This window comes from Sus scrofa, chromosome 7, assembly GCF_000003025.6.
Source record: "Sus scrofa isolate TJ Tabasco breed Duroc chromosome 7, Sscrofa11.1, whole genome shotgun sequence".
NCBI lineage: Eukaryota > Metazoa > Chordata > Mammalia > Artiodactyla > Suidae > Sus > Sus scrofa.
Window position 1 is genome coordinate 29,121,565 of NC_010449.5, and position 13,518 is coordinate 29,135,082.

General features: G+C 45.6%; 1 protein-coding gene across 32 annotated transcripts in view; it reads left to right on the plus strand.

The window, feature by feature from the left end:
* The window catches only part of DST (dystonin), a 487,727-nt gene that overhangs the window by 309,142 nt on the left and 165,067 nt on the right, over positions 1-13,518 (plus strand). For 31 of the 32 annotated variants that reach the window (XM_021098565.1, XM_021098572.1, XM_021098573.1 and 28 more), the window contains 15 exons: positions 1-162; positions 253-357; positions 2,768-2,863; positions 3,589-3,714; positions 4,248-4,400; positions 4,934-5,088; positions 5,295-5,421; positions 5,774-5,957; positions 6,892-7,049; positions 7,951-8,129; positions 8,629-8,767; positions 9,860-10,053; positions 11,597-11,759; positions 12,469-12,552; positions 13,171-13,278. In XM_021098565.1, the coding sequence (XP_020954224.1) occupies positions 1-162; positions 253-357; positions 2,768-2,863; positions 3,589-3,714; positions 4,248-4,400; positions 4,934-5,088; positions 5,295-5,421; positions 5,774-5,957; positions 6,892-7,049; positions 7,951-8,129; positions 8,629-8,767; positions 9,860-10,053; positions 11,597-11,759; positions 12,469-12,552; positions 13,171-13,278 (2,133 nt within the window). The remainder of the gene's footprint in view (positions 163-252; positions 358-2,767; positions 2,864-3,588; positions 3,715-4,247; positions 4,401-4,933; positions 5,089-5,294; positions 5,422-5,773; positions 5,958-6,891; positions 7,050-7,950; positions 8,130-8,628; positions 8,768-9,859; positions 10,054-11,596; positions 11,760-12,468; positions 12,553-13,170; positions 13,279-13,518) is intronic. The other variant, XM_021098568.1, reaches the window with a different exon arrangement.

A 13,518-nucleotide genomic window follows, 5' to 3' on the forward strand; every position in this document is an offset into this window, starting at 1 on the left:
AATACATCTAGGAATCAGGAACGCCACCTCGATACACTCCATAATTTTGTAACTCGGGCCACTAATGAACTCATCTGGTTGAATGAAAAAGAAGAGGAGGAAGTTGCCTACGACTGGAGTGAAAGAAACACCAACATAGCCCGGAAGAGCGAATATCACGCCGTGAGTGCCGCTTCTGTGATTGGGTGGGGATGGGGGTATTTCCGAGTCTTTCTTCCTCTAACACCTTTCTCGACTCTTTCTTTAAATTAGGAGTTAATGAGAGAGCTTGATCAAAAGGAAGAAAATATCAAAGCAGTGCAGGAGATAGCGGAACAGCTACTTCTGGAAAATCACCCAGCTCGGTTAACCATTGAGGTAAGTCAGAAAGGGTGACAGCCGTGGTTGAAGGGGACATTTGATGATTGCCACCCCAGTTCTTTGATTGCTGGTGGTGGCACATGCACACTGTCAGACGCCTGTGACAGCCTGGCTGAAAAACCTTGTTTCTGTCAAGTCAGGCTGATCTGTCTTCAGTTCTGCTCCATGGGTCACCCCCTCGCTGCTTACAGTAATCGTTCTCTCTGTGGCCGGAGAGATGCGTCCCAGGGACCGGGAAGGGCCTTCCAGCTTTGACTCAGATTTCTTCCTGACTCTGGGACCTTGCACCAGTAGTGGCCCTGTCGCACCCCATTCACTTGCCCCAACTGGGGGCGAGGGCTCCTAACCTGTGGAGTTGTGATGACGAAGAGAAGGCAGCGCTTAGTTCAGTTTGTGGGACACAGCAGGTGCTCCGAGGTGCTAGTTATTATTACTTAACTTATTCTTTGTGTTCGGGACCTGCTTTGGGAGGCGTGTGCAAGACCTCAGGGTATTAACACACTTGTTTCACACCCAGAAGGGGGGTGTTGATGTGGGGTTTACCAGGCTGCCCGCGTGGTGGGATGGAGGTGGGTGTTTCAATTTTTAGGTCTAATAGCTACTAGAGCTAGTGACTTTGTAAATGTGTGCGGGGGGATATGTAAGAGGGCAGGGAGAAGCCAGTGTGAACAGATGGAAGGAAAATGAACAAAGATGAAGCTGTGCTGAAAATGTGACCTGCAGCTGAGGCAAGGAATCTTTGTCCACTGAAGTAAGTCGTCATGACACCCAGATGGGAAAATTCTAGGCCTCGCTGGGAGTTTAGCTGACCTTCTTTTGCATAAAATTGTGGTTTTCATCCCCTTAGGAGTAGGAAGGATGTTGGGCTGGGGAAGGGGAAGGAAATTAGAAACCTGCAGGGTCTGGATGTACTTTGTTTGTACAACGATGCGCTAAAAGCACGGGGTGTTCCTTAGAGCAGAGAGGTGAAAGCTGCTAGGAAACGTGGTTCCCGGTCAAGAATCGTGATGGGAGTGGCAGGTGTGGGTGTGAACTATCCCCACCTTGTGTAGAGATGTTCATCTAATTTGTCTAATTAACCTCCATTGTCTTGTGGGTCAGCGATGAGAGTTAATTATCAACACTGTTTTATATTTTATGAGAACAAGAAACTGATACTCTTTAACAATGCCTGATATGTCTTTTCTAGCCAGTTTACTCAGAGTAGCTTCATTGGAGGGAGCAGGTGCCGTGACCACGATGAGCTGAAAGGTTTTTCAGCGATGCCTGTGCATTCTGCTCGGAAAACTGCCCATGTGCAGCAGGGGTGGTTTTCCAGGTGGAAACACAGGCAAGCCCCTGGGGCGCCCTCTCCTGGAAGCTAGTGAATTGCACCTTAACTGTAAAAGGGTATTTTTTTGTTGCCTCTACTAAGTGGGGTTCTTTTCTGCTTTCATGAAAGATGAACCTATTAAATCAATAAAAATTCAAGTAGAAAACATTTTCAGTCAAAATTCCTAGGATCGTAACTATTATAATTCCAGAATTGCACCGATGGGGGATTGCATATTCCCTTCTCCACCCTCCCCAAGCAGTGCTGGTAAAAACATGCAAATGACTCACCCCCACCCCGAGAGCTTCCAGTCCAGTTTTGGAAGCAAAGACAGACAAAGAGAAAACTACAGACCATGTGTTTCTGTGTCAGGTACTTTATGATCCATTAATGCAAAAATTCAGAGGAAAGAACAGTGAAGGAAAATGCCACGAAGGAGGCATAGCTGAGGCTTCCCCACAGTGAAGTGCTGGCCTGGAGGGAGTGGGGGCTGGTTTTCCAAAACCCCAGGAGAGCTTGCCTCCATTTCCAGCGTTCCATGGGTTTCCGTGGAAGAACAGCTAGTGTTAGCTTTTTCCATCTATTTTAGGAAAAAATGTCAAGAAGCTTAGGATTGGGAAGAAATTGGACCGATTTAAAAATATATGTTTGGAGGGGAGTTCCCATTGTGGCTGAGCGGGAACAAACCTGACTAGTATCCATGAGGACGTGGGTTCAATCCCTGCCCTCTCTCAGTGGGTTAAGGATCCAGCGTTGCTGGGAGCTGTGGTATAGGACACAGACACAGCTTGGATCTGGCATTTCTGTGGCTGTGGTGTAGGCCGGCAGCTGCAGCTCTGATTTGACCCTTCCCTAGCCTGGGAACCTCCATATGCTGTGGGTGTGGCCCTAAAAAGAAAGAAAAAAAAAGGATGTTCACGCTTTCAGGACTGGTTTTGTGCAGGTGGGAGTGCTTAGGTTTGTGGCCCGATTGTCCATCTGACTCTGGTGAAGGACCCTCGTCCTCTGTAGGTAGTGGAGGCTCTGAGACCCTTGGGAGGCAGGCTGTGTGTCCTCACTGGCCAGACGGTGACAGCGGCTGTGTTCTGCCCACAGGCCTACCGAGCGGCGATGCAGACGCAGTGGAGCTGGGTCCTGCAGCTGTGCCAGTGTGTGGAACAGCACATCAAGGACAACAGTGCCTACTTCGAGGTAGGGGGCACAGGACCCATGTCACCACGCAGTGTTGCAGTGCCAGCTGAATTACAGAAAACGTCTCCATTTCTGGAGAAATCCGCTAAAATGTCTTTATGGGATACAGGGGTATATGTCCTTTAAGATAAAGAGAAGCATTCTAGAAGGGAGGAAGTACTTTCAAAACCACTTAGAATGTCAGAAAATCGTAATTTTGTCCGTGCTTCTCTTCTTAAAGAAACATCTCATTACAGAGAGTTTTCTTCCCGTGCTTCCGAAGTTTTAAAATATTCTTGCAATTTCACTCCGCACTTAACCAACATTGGACCCTAAAGCAAAACAGACTTTCAATCAAACTAACACAGGGTCCAGAAGTTCCGTGGTGGCCTAGTGCTTAAGGATTTGGTGGTGGTGTTGCGGCGTGGGTTTGACCCTTGGGCTGGGAGCTTCCACATGCTGTGGGCATAGCCAAAAAAACAAAAAACAAAACAAAAAACCAACAAAAATAATGTAGGGGCCAAGCTGCACTATAGACTCACGCTTTGACAGTGGGCATTCATTCATTGTCATCCAAGTTCAAGAGCTGGTGTTTGGTTAGAGGAAGGATTTAGGCTACGCGGTTTGTGGTTTTATTCTGTTCCCACATAGGAGAGCTGCACACGGGGCTCTGTATTCAGACCCCACAGCTCCGGGCTTTGCTGACATTTCCGACCCTTTAACTCCCGGTTCTCATCTCTCCGTAGTTCTTCAATGATGCCAAAGAAGCCGCTGATTACCTAAGGAATCTAAAGGATGCCATTCAGCGGAAGTACAGCTGCGACAGGTCCAGCAGCCTTCACAAGCTGGAGGACCTGCTTCAGGAGTCGATGGTAGGACCCTGAAAAGCCCCAGGTTCAGCGGTGGTGTGTGGTGGGGACGAGGGTAGAGCTTTATGAGATTTTGCAGGTACAGAACCTCACATTTTATCGGTGCTCGTGACATTTCCAGCTCATTCAAGCGAGCATTTAAACATTCAGTTTTAACTTCGGCTCGGATCTGATCCCTGGCCTGGGAACTCCATATGCCATGGGACAGCCAAAAAAGAAAAAAAAAAAGAAAGATGAAAATTCAGTTTTTGTGTCTTTTTGGTAAGAAATACAGCAGATGTGGCTTTTCTGTGTGATTGCCTTAATGGTTAAAAATGCTGTCGCAGGGTTGTGTGTGTGTGTGTGTGTGTGTGTGTGTGTGTGTGTGTGTTTAGTCGTTCATTCCATCAATGCTAGTTAAGCAGTTCTCATCTCCCAGGCACAGTTTAGCAGTGAGCAAAACAGTGAGACGCCTGCCTACGAGATGCGGCAAGGGCCCAAGAAATGGCAGAAAGACCAAAAAAAATTAAATAAAATCCATTTTCCTTATTCTCTAGGAAGAGAAAGAAGAGCTTTTGCAGTATAAAAGCACGGTAGCCAGCCTGATGGGGAGAGCCAAAACAATCATTCAGCTAAAGCCACGAAACCCTGACTGTTCACTGAAAACGTCCATTCCCATCAAAGCCATCTGTGACTACCGACAAATTGAGGTACCATAACCCCAGGACCCAGATGGCTTCCAGCCTTACTCAGATATTTAACAAACGATATGGTAGGAGTTCCCTGGCGGCTCAGCAGGTTAAGGATCCAGCACTGTCAGTGCTGTGGCGAGGGTTTGATCCCTGGTCTGGGAACTTCTGCATGCTGCCTTGCAGGCAGGGAGGGGTCCAAAAAAAATGAGGTCATAATACTCATTTAGGGGCCAAGTTTTCCACCTCAAAAGTACAAAAAGATTCCCAAGATTGGGTGTGGAAGACGGTGAGTCCACAGTGCCCTCATTTGGTTATTCTGTTCTTTTTTTTTTTTTTTTAATCTTTTTTTTTTCTCTTCTTTTTTCTGTTTGGGGCCGCCCTGTGGCATATGGTGTTCCTGGGCCAGAGATCAGATATGAGCCACAGTTGCAATTCCAGAGCCTTAACCCACTATGCCCAGTGGGGATCGAACCTGCGTCTCAGTGCTGCAGAGGTGCCTCCACTCCCCTTGCACCACGGCAGAAACGCCTGTTCTGTTCTTTTAAAACCAGATCACCATTTTCAAAGACGATGAGTGCGTTTTGGCCAACAACTCTCATCGCGCCAAGTGGAAGGTCATCAGCCCCACGGGGAACGAGGCCATGGTCCCCGCCGTGTGCTTCACCATCCCGCCTCCAAACAAAGAAGCCGTCGACTTTGCAAACAGGTTCGTGTGCCTTCGCCCCGCACAGAGCTGGCCCCGGAGTCTCTCTGCGGGTTAAAGGAACAACTGCTGCTTCCCCCAAGGCCTGTAGGATTGGAAGGACCGAGAGCTTGTAAACCTGGGGCATTTCCTGAAGGCAGAGGAAGGCAGTGGCATGTTTTCAGAGGGAGTGGAAAGGCGTCACCCGAGTTCTCTTCCGTCTGTTTCAGGATCGAGCAGCAGTATCAGAACGTCCTGACGCTCTGGCACGAGTCTCACATCAACATGAAGAGCGTGGTGTCCTGGCACTACCTCGTCAGCGAGATCGACAGGATTCGAGCCAGCAACGTGGCCTCAGTGAGTACAGAGCTGCATGTCCATCCAGCCCGTCCGAGTGGGCATTTTATTTGCTCAGCAGGGGTGGATATTGTATTAGCTCTGGAGCAGGATGGAGCCCATGCAGACACTCATCCATTCCAGTGTAGCTGCTGGCCTACACCAGAGCCACAGCACAGGATCTAAGCCGTGTCTATGACCTACACCCCAGAATCCTTAACCCACTCAGCGAGGCCCAGGGACCCAACCTGTGTCCTCATAGATACTAGTCAGATTCTTGTCTGCTGAGCCACAACAGGAACTCCTGGTCCTATTTTAAATGTCCCTCTTGTACCAACGTCACTTAATTATGTGGGTCGTTGGTCTTCTTTAGGTAAAGACAATGTTACCTGGTGAACACCAGCAAGTTCTGAGTAATCTACAATCTCGCTTTGAAGATTTTCTCGAAGATAGCCAGGAATCGCAAATATTTTCAGGCTCCGATATAACACAATTGGAAAAGGAGGTGAATGTATGTAAGCAGTATTACCAAGAGCTTCTCAAATCTGCAGAAAGAGGTAAAGCATGGGAACCCATGCCTTTTTTTTTTTCCCTCATGGGTGGTTAGTTCAGGCTATTATCGACTGTCAGTGCGATCTAATCTTAGGTATATGATGTCATTCAGCCTGTGACATATAGAAACAGTTACTGGAACATTAAACACATATTTGGGGTAGGGAGATTCAAAGAGGGATTCATTTATTTCCAAATGGCAAATTCATAAAAAGATGCCAACCAAAGAGTATGGCAAACGATGAATTCTGAATGCATCTCCTTTTAAACATTTTCATTGTTTTGTAATGTAACGTTCAAAATGATGGTCTTTTAGTTTCAGAAAAGGTTCGGTTATTTTTCTACATACCAAACTTGGGTTTTTTTCCTCAAGACTCTTTTTTTTTTTTTTTTAAAGAGCAAATTTAGATTAATAGCTAATGAAAAAGCAAGGTGTGGAAATGTCCCATAATCAAGCCTGGATTTTATACAGGGGTTAAAGGTGAAGCTTTTGTCTAGTTAACTTTTGTTAAATACAAATTTTATCCGGAAATCTTGAGTTTCCTTAGAGACAAAAAAATTATAGTAGTCATATTTACTTTAAAACCATCTAAACATTAACAGTCTTTACCTCTAATTTTAAAGGATTTTAATTTACATTGCCACAGATATAATTCACATGTTTGTGAACCTAAAACGGAGCAATACATTATTTTCCGTAGACGTCATAACTCAGATATTGGTGCTCGAAGTGGCAGGAGGGAAGTTTTATTAGCTCTTTGTAAATTGTAAGGTCCACTCTTTCAAGGTTTATATCTGTGGGGTGGGTTCGTGATGGTAACTGGTCACATTTATTTATGAGCCCTGGCCCAGTAGTAAAACTGCATCATTAGAACATAAGCAAAGCATCCAGAAAGTAGAAAACAAAGTATTTTCTGAATATCACATGCGCTTTCACAGAGGAGCAGGAGGAGTCAGCTTACAATCTCTACATCTCGGAAGTTCGGAACCTCAGGCTTCGGCTGGAGAGCTGTGAAGACCGTCTGATCAGACAGATCCGGACGCCCCTGGAGAGGGACGACCTGCAGGAAAGCGTGTTCCGACTCGGGGAGCAGGAGGTGAGGCTGAGGGGGTGTGGGGATGAGATCACCACTGATGCTGTCTCAGGGGCTTGGCTGTTGATCCCTGCCTTCTCACATGCTCCCCTCTGCCTGCGGCTGCTGCCGCTGGGTGAAGTCTGATTGCATATTTATCCCTGCCTGTAGGCAGGATTCTGTAATTCACTTCTGCCTCTGACTCAGGTAAACACAGGTAAACCCAATTCTAGGGAGGCTGTGAGGCTTCTCATTGTTTCTCCTCTGCTCAACCCACAAGCTCTGGGTTAGATGGATGCTTGGGCTGAGGAGATGGGCAGTAAGGGAATCATTAAACTTGATGGGTTTTGCCTTTGTTTCCTTGATAGACAGTAATGTATACGTACCTGTTTAAGTCAGTGAAATGTGTTTTTTTTTTTTTTTTTGATGGAATTTTATTTTATTTTATTTGGATGTGGTGTGCAATGGCTTGATATGGGATCTCAGTTCCCAGACCAGGGATCAACCCCAGGCCACAGCTGTGAAAGAGTCCCAACCACTTGATCACTAGGGAACTCCTCTGCAGTGTGTTTTTTGGTTGGTTTTTTTTTTTGTCTTTTTTCTATTTCTTTGGGCCGCTTCCGCGGCATATGGAGGTTCCCAGGCTAGGGGTCTAATTGGAGCTGTAGTTGCCGACCTACGCCAGAGCCACAGCAACGTGGGATCCGAGCTGCGTCTGCAACCTACACCACAGCTCATGGCAACGCCGGATCGTTAACCCACTGAGCAAGGGCAGGGACCGAACCCACAACCTCATGGTTCCTAGTCGGATTCGTTAACCACTGCGCCACGACGGGAACTCCAGTGTGTGTTTTTAAAGTCTTTGAAGGAAGAGACCCCATCTGGAGTGGTGGCCTGACCCCCATCTTTGTTCTCTGTTTTATAGAAACTAAAGAAAGAGCTGGAGCGACTTAAAGATGACTTGGCCACCATCACAAACAAATGTGAAGACTTCTTCAGTCAAGCAGCTGCTTCTTCCTCAGCCCCCACATTGCGCTCTGAGCTCAGTGTGGTCGTCCAGAGCATGAACCACGTCTATTCCATGTCCTCCACCTACATTGAAAAGTACATACTATAAACTGTATAAACTGGCTTCGCACAATGGCCATTTTTATATACGTGCTGCTCATTTTTAAGAATATAGATTTTCTTGTCTTAAGGACACATATATTTATGATTTCTATTGATTTATGCTGTTTCTTCATGTTGAAAGGGAGGGGGTCTCGGAGACCAGAGCATTCAGGGCATTAGTGATCTTCCTACTTTCTGCCTGTAGTTTTGGTAGCTCACCTGTTGTAGAGTATAGGACTTTCCTCCCAGGCTTGGTCCAAAGTAGGTTTGAAAGAAGCCTTATTCTGGTGGGATCTCCTGCTAAAGGCCACCACTGGGGCAGGGCGTGGGTTCTGTAAGCAGACAGTTAGCTGGACGTTAATCTGGTAGTAAATGTGTTGGTGTCCCAAGATGAAGAACATACTGTATCATGCCCCCTAATGGTGCTTTAGGACTGCACTGTGGGAAAATAAATGCTTACCAAAAGGGGGAAATGTTTGATTCTCTTTTCTAGGCTGAAAACTGTTAACTTGGTGTTAAAAAACACTCAAGCTGCAGAAGCCCTTGTAAAGCTCTATGAAACGAAACTGTGTGAAGAGGAAGCAGTTATAGCTGACAAAAATAACATTGAGAATCTAATAAGTACTTTAAAGGTATGACCTTACTGCTGGCTATTTTTTCAGATTGTCTTTTAAAAGTATTTCTCTAGCACTTGACTCAGGTCTTCAGACACCAAACATTAAATATCTTCACTTGAATACATTTATATTCATTCCGTGTCCTGTCATGACTTACTGTAAATAAGTTAAATTGTCATTTTTAATTTGAGGTGAGTTCTTGTTTGAAGTTTTGTGGTTTTTTTTTCATTGAAGTGCAGTTGATTTATAATGTTGTGTTAGTGTCAGGTGTGCAGCACAGTGATTCAGTGATATATATACATATATATATTCTTTTTCAGATTCTTTTCTTTGCAGATTTAGTTTGAAATTTGAATCTTTTTGACAGGTTTTTATAGGCAGTTCATGTTGGCAACAAGAGGAGTTGAAGCTAAAAAGTAAATATTTGTAATAGTTTCCTTAAAGAAGCAGTTACTTTAAGAAATCAAGGAAATAAGTAGGGGAGTTAGTTAATCTAGGAAGAAAAAAGACTGGTAGTTGTGCTTGACTATTTCTGTTATTCTGTTCAGAAAACCCTGAGTAAAGCTGGTGCATAGTAGTTGTGAAAAGTTATCTCAGTGACTTTTAATGCATGTATTCATTTTTAAACAATGAAAAAGACTTATTGAGGTAGCAGACTTGCTTATGGAATTTGTTTTATTTTATTCATATGTAGATTCTCTTAGGCCGAACTTTATTAAATTGTTGATTTTTTAAAAAATCGGATGATCTTTTGTGGGGGTTTTTGGCCATGGTCAAGGCATGTGGAAGTTGCTGGGCTAGGGATCGAACCCTCCCCGTGACAGTGACCCAAGACACAGTAGTGGCAATACTGGATCCTTAACCCACTGAGACACCAGGGAACTCCCAAAGATTATTGATTTTTTTTTTTTTTTAGGTCAAAATACAGTTAAATATTGGCTTTTTATAAGTACAGCCTCGTGTAATATTATGTCTATGAAAGATATTCTTTCCATTGTCTGGTTTTATCTCAGTCATTTGTAAGAATTGTAAAATCAGGTGAATAATGTGTTCGCCCAGGGAGGGGTCGACACCTTTCATTAACTTTCACCAACTGGTGTGTTTCAGCGATGGAGATCAGAGGTTGATGAAAAGAGAGAGGTCTTCCACGCTCTGGAGGATGAGCTGCAGAGAGCCAAGACCATCAGTGATGAGATGTTTAAAACTTACAAGGAGCGTGACCTTGACCTTGACTGGCACAAAGAAAAAGCAGATCAGCTGGTGGAGAGGTGGCAAAATGTTCACATACAGATTGACAATAAGTCAGTGCCTTTTCCATTCGGTTTTAGCTCAGATTTAATCTTTCTCTTGAGTATTCTGGGTAGTCTTGGCGTGTTAGGCATTTATCTGCCTTATGTAATTAATTCTGTAGAGTTAATATCCATATAAAGTTCGTTGTGTTCATTGCAAGGCTCTAATTCCATTTCTTTTTCATAGGATGGACTTTAGCAAGATCTTTAACTTACAAATAAATATTTTTAGTTCCATGTTATGACAACTATTGATCTACTCTGACATGTGTATGGTTAGTCTATTTGCCTTTTTTTGAAGGAAAAAAACAATATAGTTCTCTAATTTTCAACAAGTTGTAATGTCCAAATAACCATGACTTAGTAAGAGGAGCGTGGGTCATGCATTTCCTAGAGCTGGATGTAACATTTACACTAGATAAATAAATAGATAAATAAATAAATAGATAAATAAATAAAGATAAATAAAGAGAGTTCCCTGGTGGCTCAGTGGGTTAAAGATCCGGCGTTGTCACTGCTGTGGTGCCGCAGGTTCCATCCCTGACCTGGGAACTTCCACATGCTGCAGGTATAGCCAGAAAAAAAAAGAGGTGTAAAGAAACGGAAACGCCCTGATGCTCATTTTATTTTATTTTATTTTATTTTATTTTATTTTATTTTATTTTATGTTGTCTTTTTTTGCCCTTTTCTAGGGCCTCCCATGGCATATGGAGGTTCCCAGGCTAGGCGTCTAATCGGAGCTACCGCTGCCGGCCTACACCAGAGCCACAGCAATGCTGGACCTGAGCCTCGTCTTCGACCTACACCACAGCTCATGGCAACACCGGATCCTTAACCCACTGAGAGAGGCCAGGGATCGAACCCGCAACCTCATGGCTCCTAGTCAGATTCATTAACCGCTGAGCCACAACGGGAACTCCCCTGATGCTCATTTTCATCAAAGATATAAGAAAGTTGAAATGATTTCCCAGTGACTGAAATGAAAAAGCAGAGGGAAATAGGTGGTATGGGAGGCTCATCCTAACACAAAAGGAATAGTCTTATTCATTTTTTTACGGGTTTTTTTTCCTTTTTAGGGCTGCACCTGCAGCACATGGAAGTTTCCAGACTAGGGGTCAAATGGGAGCTGTAGCCACCAGCCTACACCACAGCCACAGCAACCCGGGATCCGAGCTGCATCTGTGACCTACACCATAGCTCACGGCAACGCCGGATCCTTAACCCACTGAGAGAAACCCGGTATTGAATGCACATCCTCATGGATTCTAATCGGGTTCTTAACCTGCTCAGCCACAACAGGAACTCCCCAATTTTCCTGCTTTTAGTCTCTTGGGCTCATTCCCAGGATAATCAGTACAACAGCGGGAGTAAACTAGTTTAAAAGCTCAAATGAGGCAGGGGGGGCCCTTGGAGATGGGCCTGGGGTGCTGTGGCTTTAGTTCCTGGACGCACCCCTGTGGTGCTGGCTGCACCCCAGGACAGTTACTTTGTCCCTCCTTCTCCACACCTCCCGCCTCTGCTGGAAGCCGTGACTGTTCCGTGGTTCCTCTCTCAGGTTACGTGACCTGGAAGGCCTGGGCAAGTCGCTGAAGCAGTACAGAGACTCCTATCATCCTCTGGATGACTGGATCCAGCAGGTTGAGACGACTCAGAGAAAGATTCAGGAAAATCAGCCTGAAAATAGCAAAACCCTCGCCACACAGTTGAATCAGCAAAAGGTGCGTCAATAACGATTCCTTGTACTGAGGTTGTGTCTGCATTTGGTCGCTCACGACTTTTATCTTCCTTTCTCATTCAAAGAATAAGTCATCCAATGTAAAAAAAAAGAAAAGAAAAAAGATAAGTCCACTTTTGAGGGAGGGGGATGGGGAGTCCTAAATACTAAGATCTTACTCAGACATGCCTGCATTGCATGGATTTCTTGGATGTCATTTTTGAAGGCGTACGGAATAATATAAAGCAGCGTGCTGGCACAGTGTTCCAAGTCCTAATAATCATTTCATCCCGGCATGGAAATCTCTCTGGCACTTTTCCTGGGATCCTAGATAACTAGAGATTGTTAGTTGTAGAAAACTGAGCAGCCGCATTTGACAGTTAAATGCTTTGGGATTTTTGTTCCATCCTGATGGCCAGTCATTTCTAGCCTCTTTAGATCGGGATTACGTGGGGACCAAGGGTCTCGAGTCTTCTTTTAGATCGTTCCTGTGGAGTTTCGTAATTTCTGCTGTGGAAGCCCCGTGAGGGTGTGTCACTTAGTGGCTTACCGTTGAAAGTTTGTGCTCTAGCCGCAAGCCAGAGGACATCAAGTGCTGCCGGGGGAAAGGGCTGTGTTATTAAGTGGTGTGGGTATTCCTTGGGGCCTGGGATCTTAGTTACCGGACAGTATAGACATCCTTGTCCTCTTTCTCCTCCACTGTGTGTTTATAGATGCTGGTGTCGGAAATAGAAATGAAACAGAGCAAAATGGATGAGTGTCAGAAATTCGCAGAACAGTACTCCGTGGCCGTGAAGGTGAGCGGGCTGGTTCCTTGCGTCCAGGGTAACGTGCAGGGGTGGCTTCGTTCCGTCTCCGCTAAAACTGAGAACCATGTTGGCTTGAGTCTCTTGGACAGTTATCTGTTCATTCTTTGTGGGAACCTGAGTCCCAGGGTGACCCCGGGTTCTTTTATGCCTCCGCCACACATGTGCATAGCACACCCACCCCACGTAGCTCTGGAATCTGACTCTTACCGCCTTGCTGATCCCTCCCCACCTTGCTGGAACTTTCCACGGGAGAACTTCGACCTTAGGACTGTCCTCCCTGTGCTGAGTCGCCCCCCAAGCTCAGCTTCCACCACCTAGATCCTCAGATCTACTTCCTCACCAGAGGAGAGGGAGGCTGGGAATACCAGTGCATTGGCCCTAAGTGTCCCCACGGGATGTGGGACCTTTCCTGGCCACCCTGAATGTTTCTGACTTGTATCACCCCCTGGAAACATCTCGGGATTGGAGCGATTCCTGAAAACGGGGTTCTGCAGTATTTTCTGAAAGTTGGCGAGACCCGGTTAGGTTTCCCTGCGTTAGATCACAGTAGAGGGACCCCCCCAGGCGGAGCTGGGTGAACGTGACCTCACTGGTTCCTTTGCACAGGACTACGAGTTACAGACGATGACCTACCGGGCCATGGTGGACTCGCAGCAGAAGTCTCCGGTGAAACGCAGGAGGGTGCAGAGCTCAGCCGACCTCGTCATCCAGGAGGTGATGCACAGAGGGAGGGTGTAACAGGCAGAAGCCTCGCTTTCACAACCTTGCACTTACACATTTGTCTTGTGGTCACGTGCGCCTAATAGAAAGTTCACCATCCTGGCCATTTGTAAACGTACAGTTCAGCGGCCTTCAGTACATTCATAACGTACTTGACCACGAGCCATTTTCAGAACATTTCATCATCCCCAATAGAAGCGCTCTGCCTATAACAACGCATTTATTAAGGGTTTT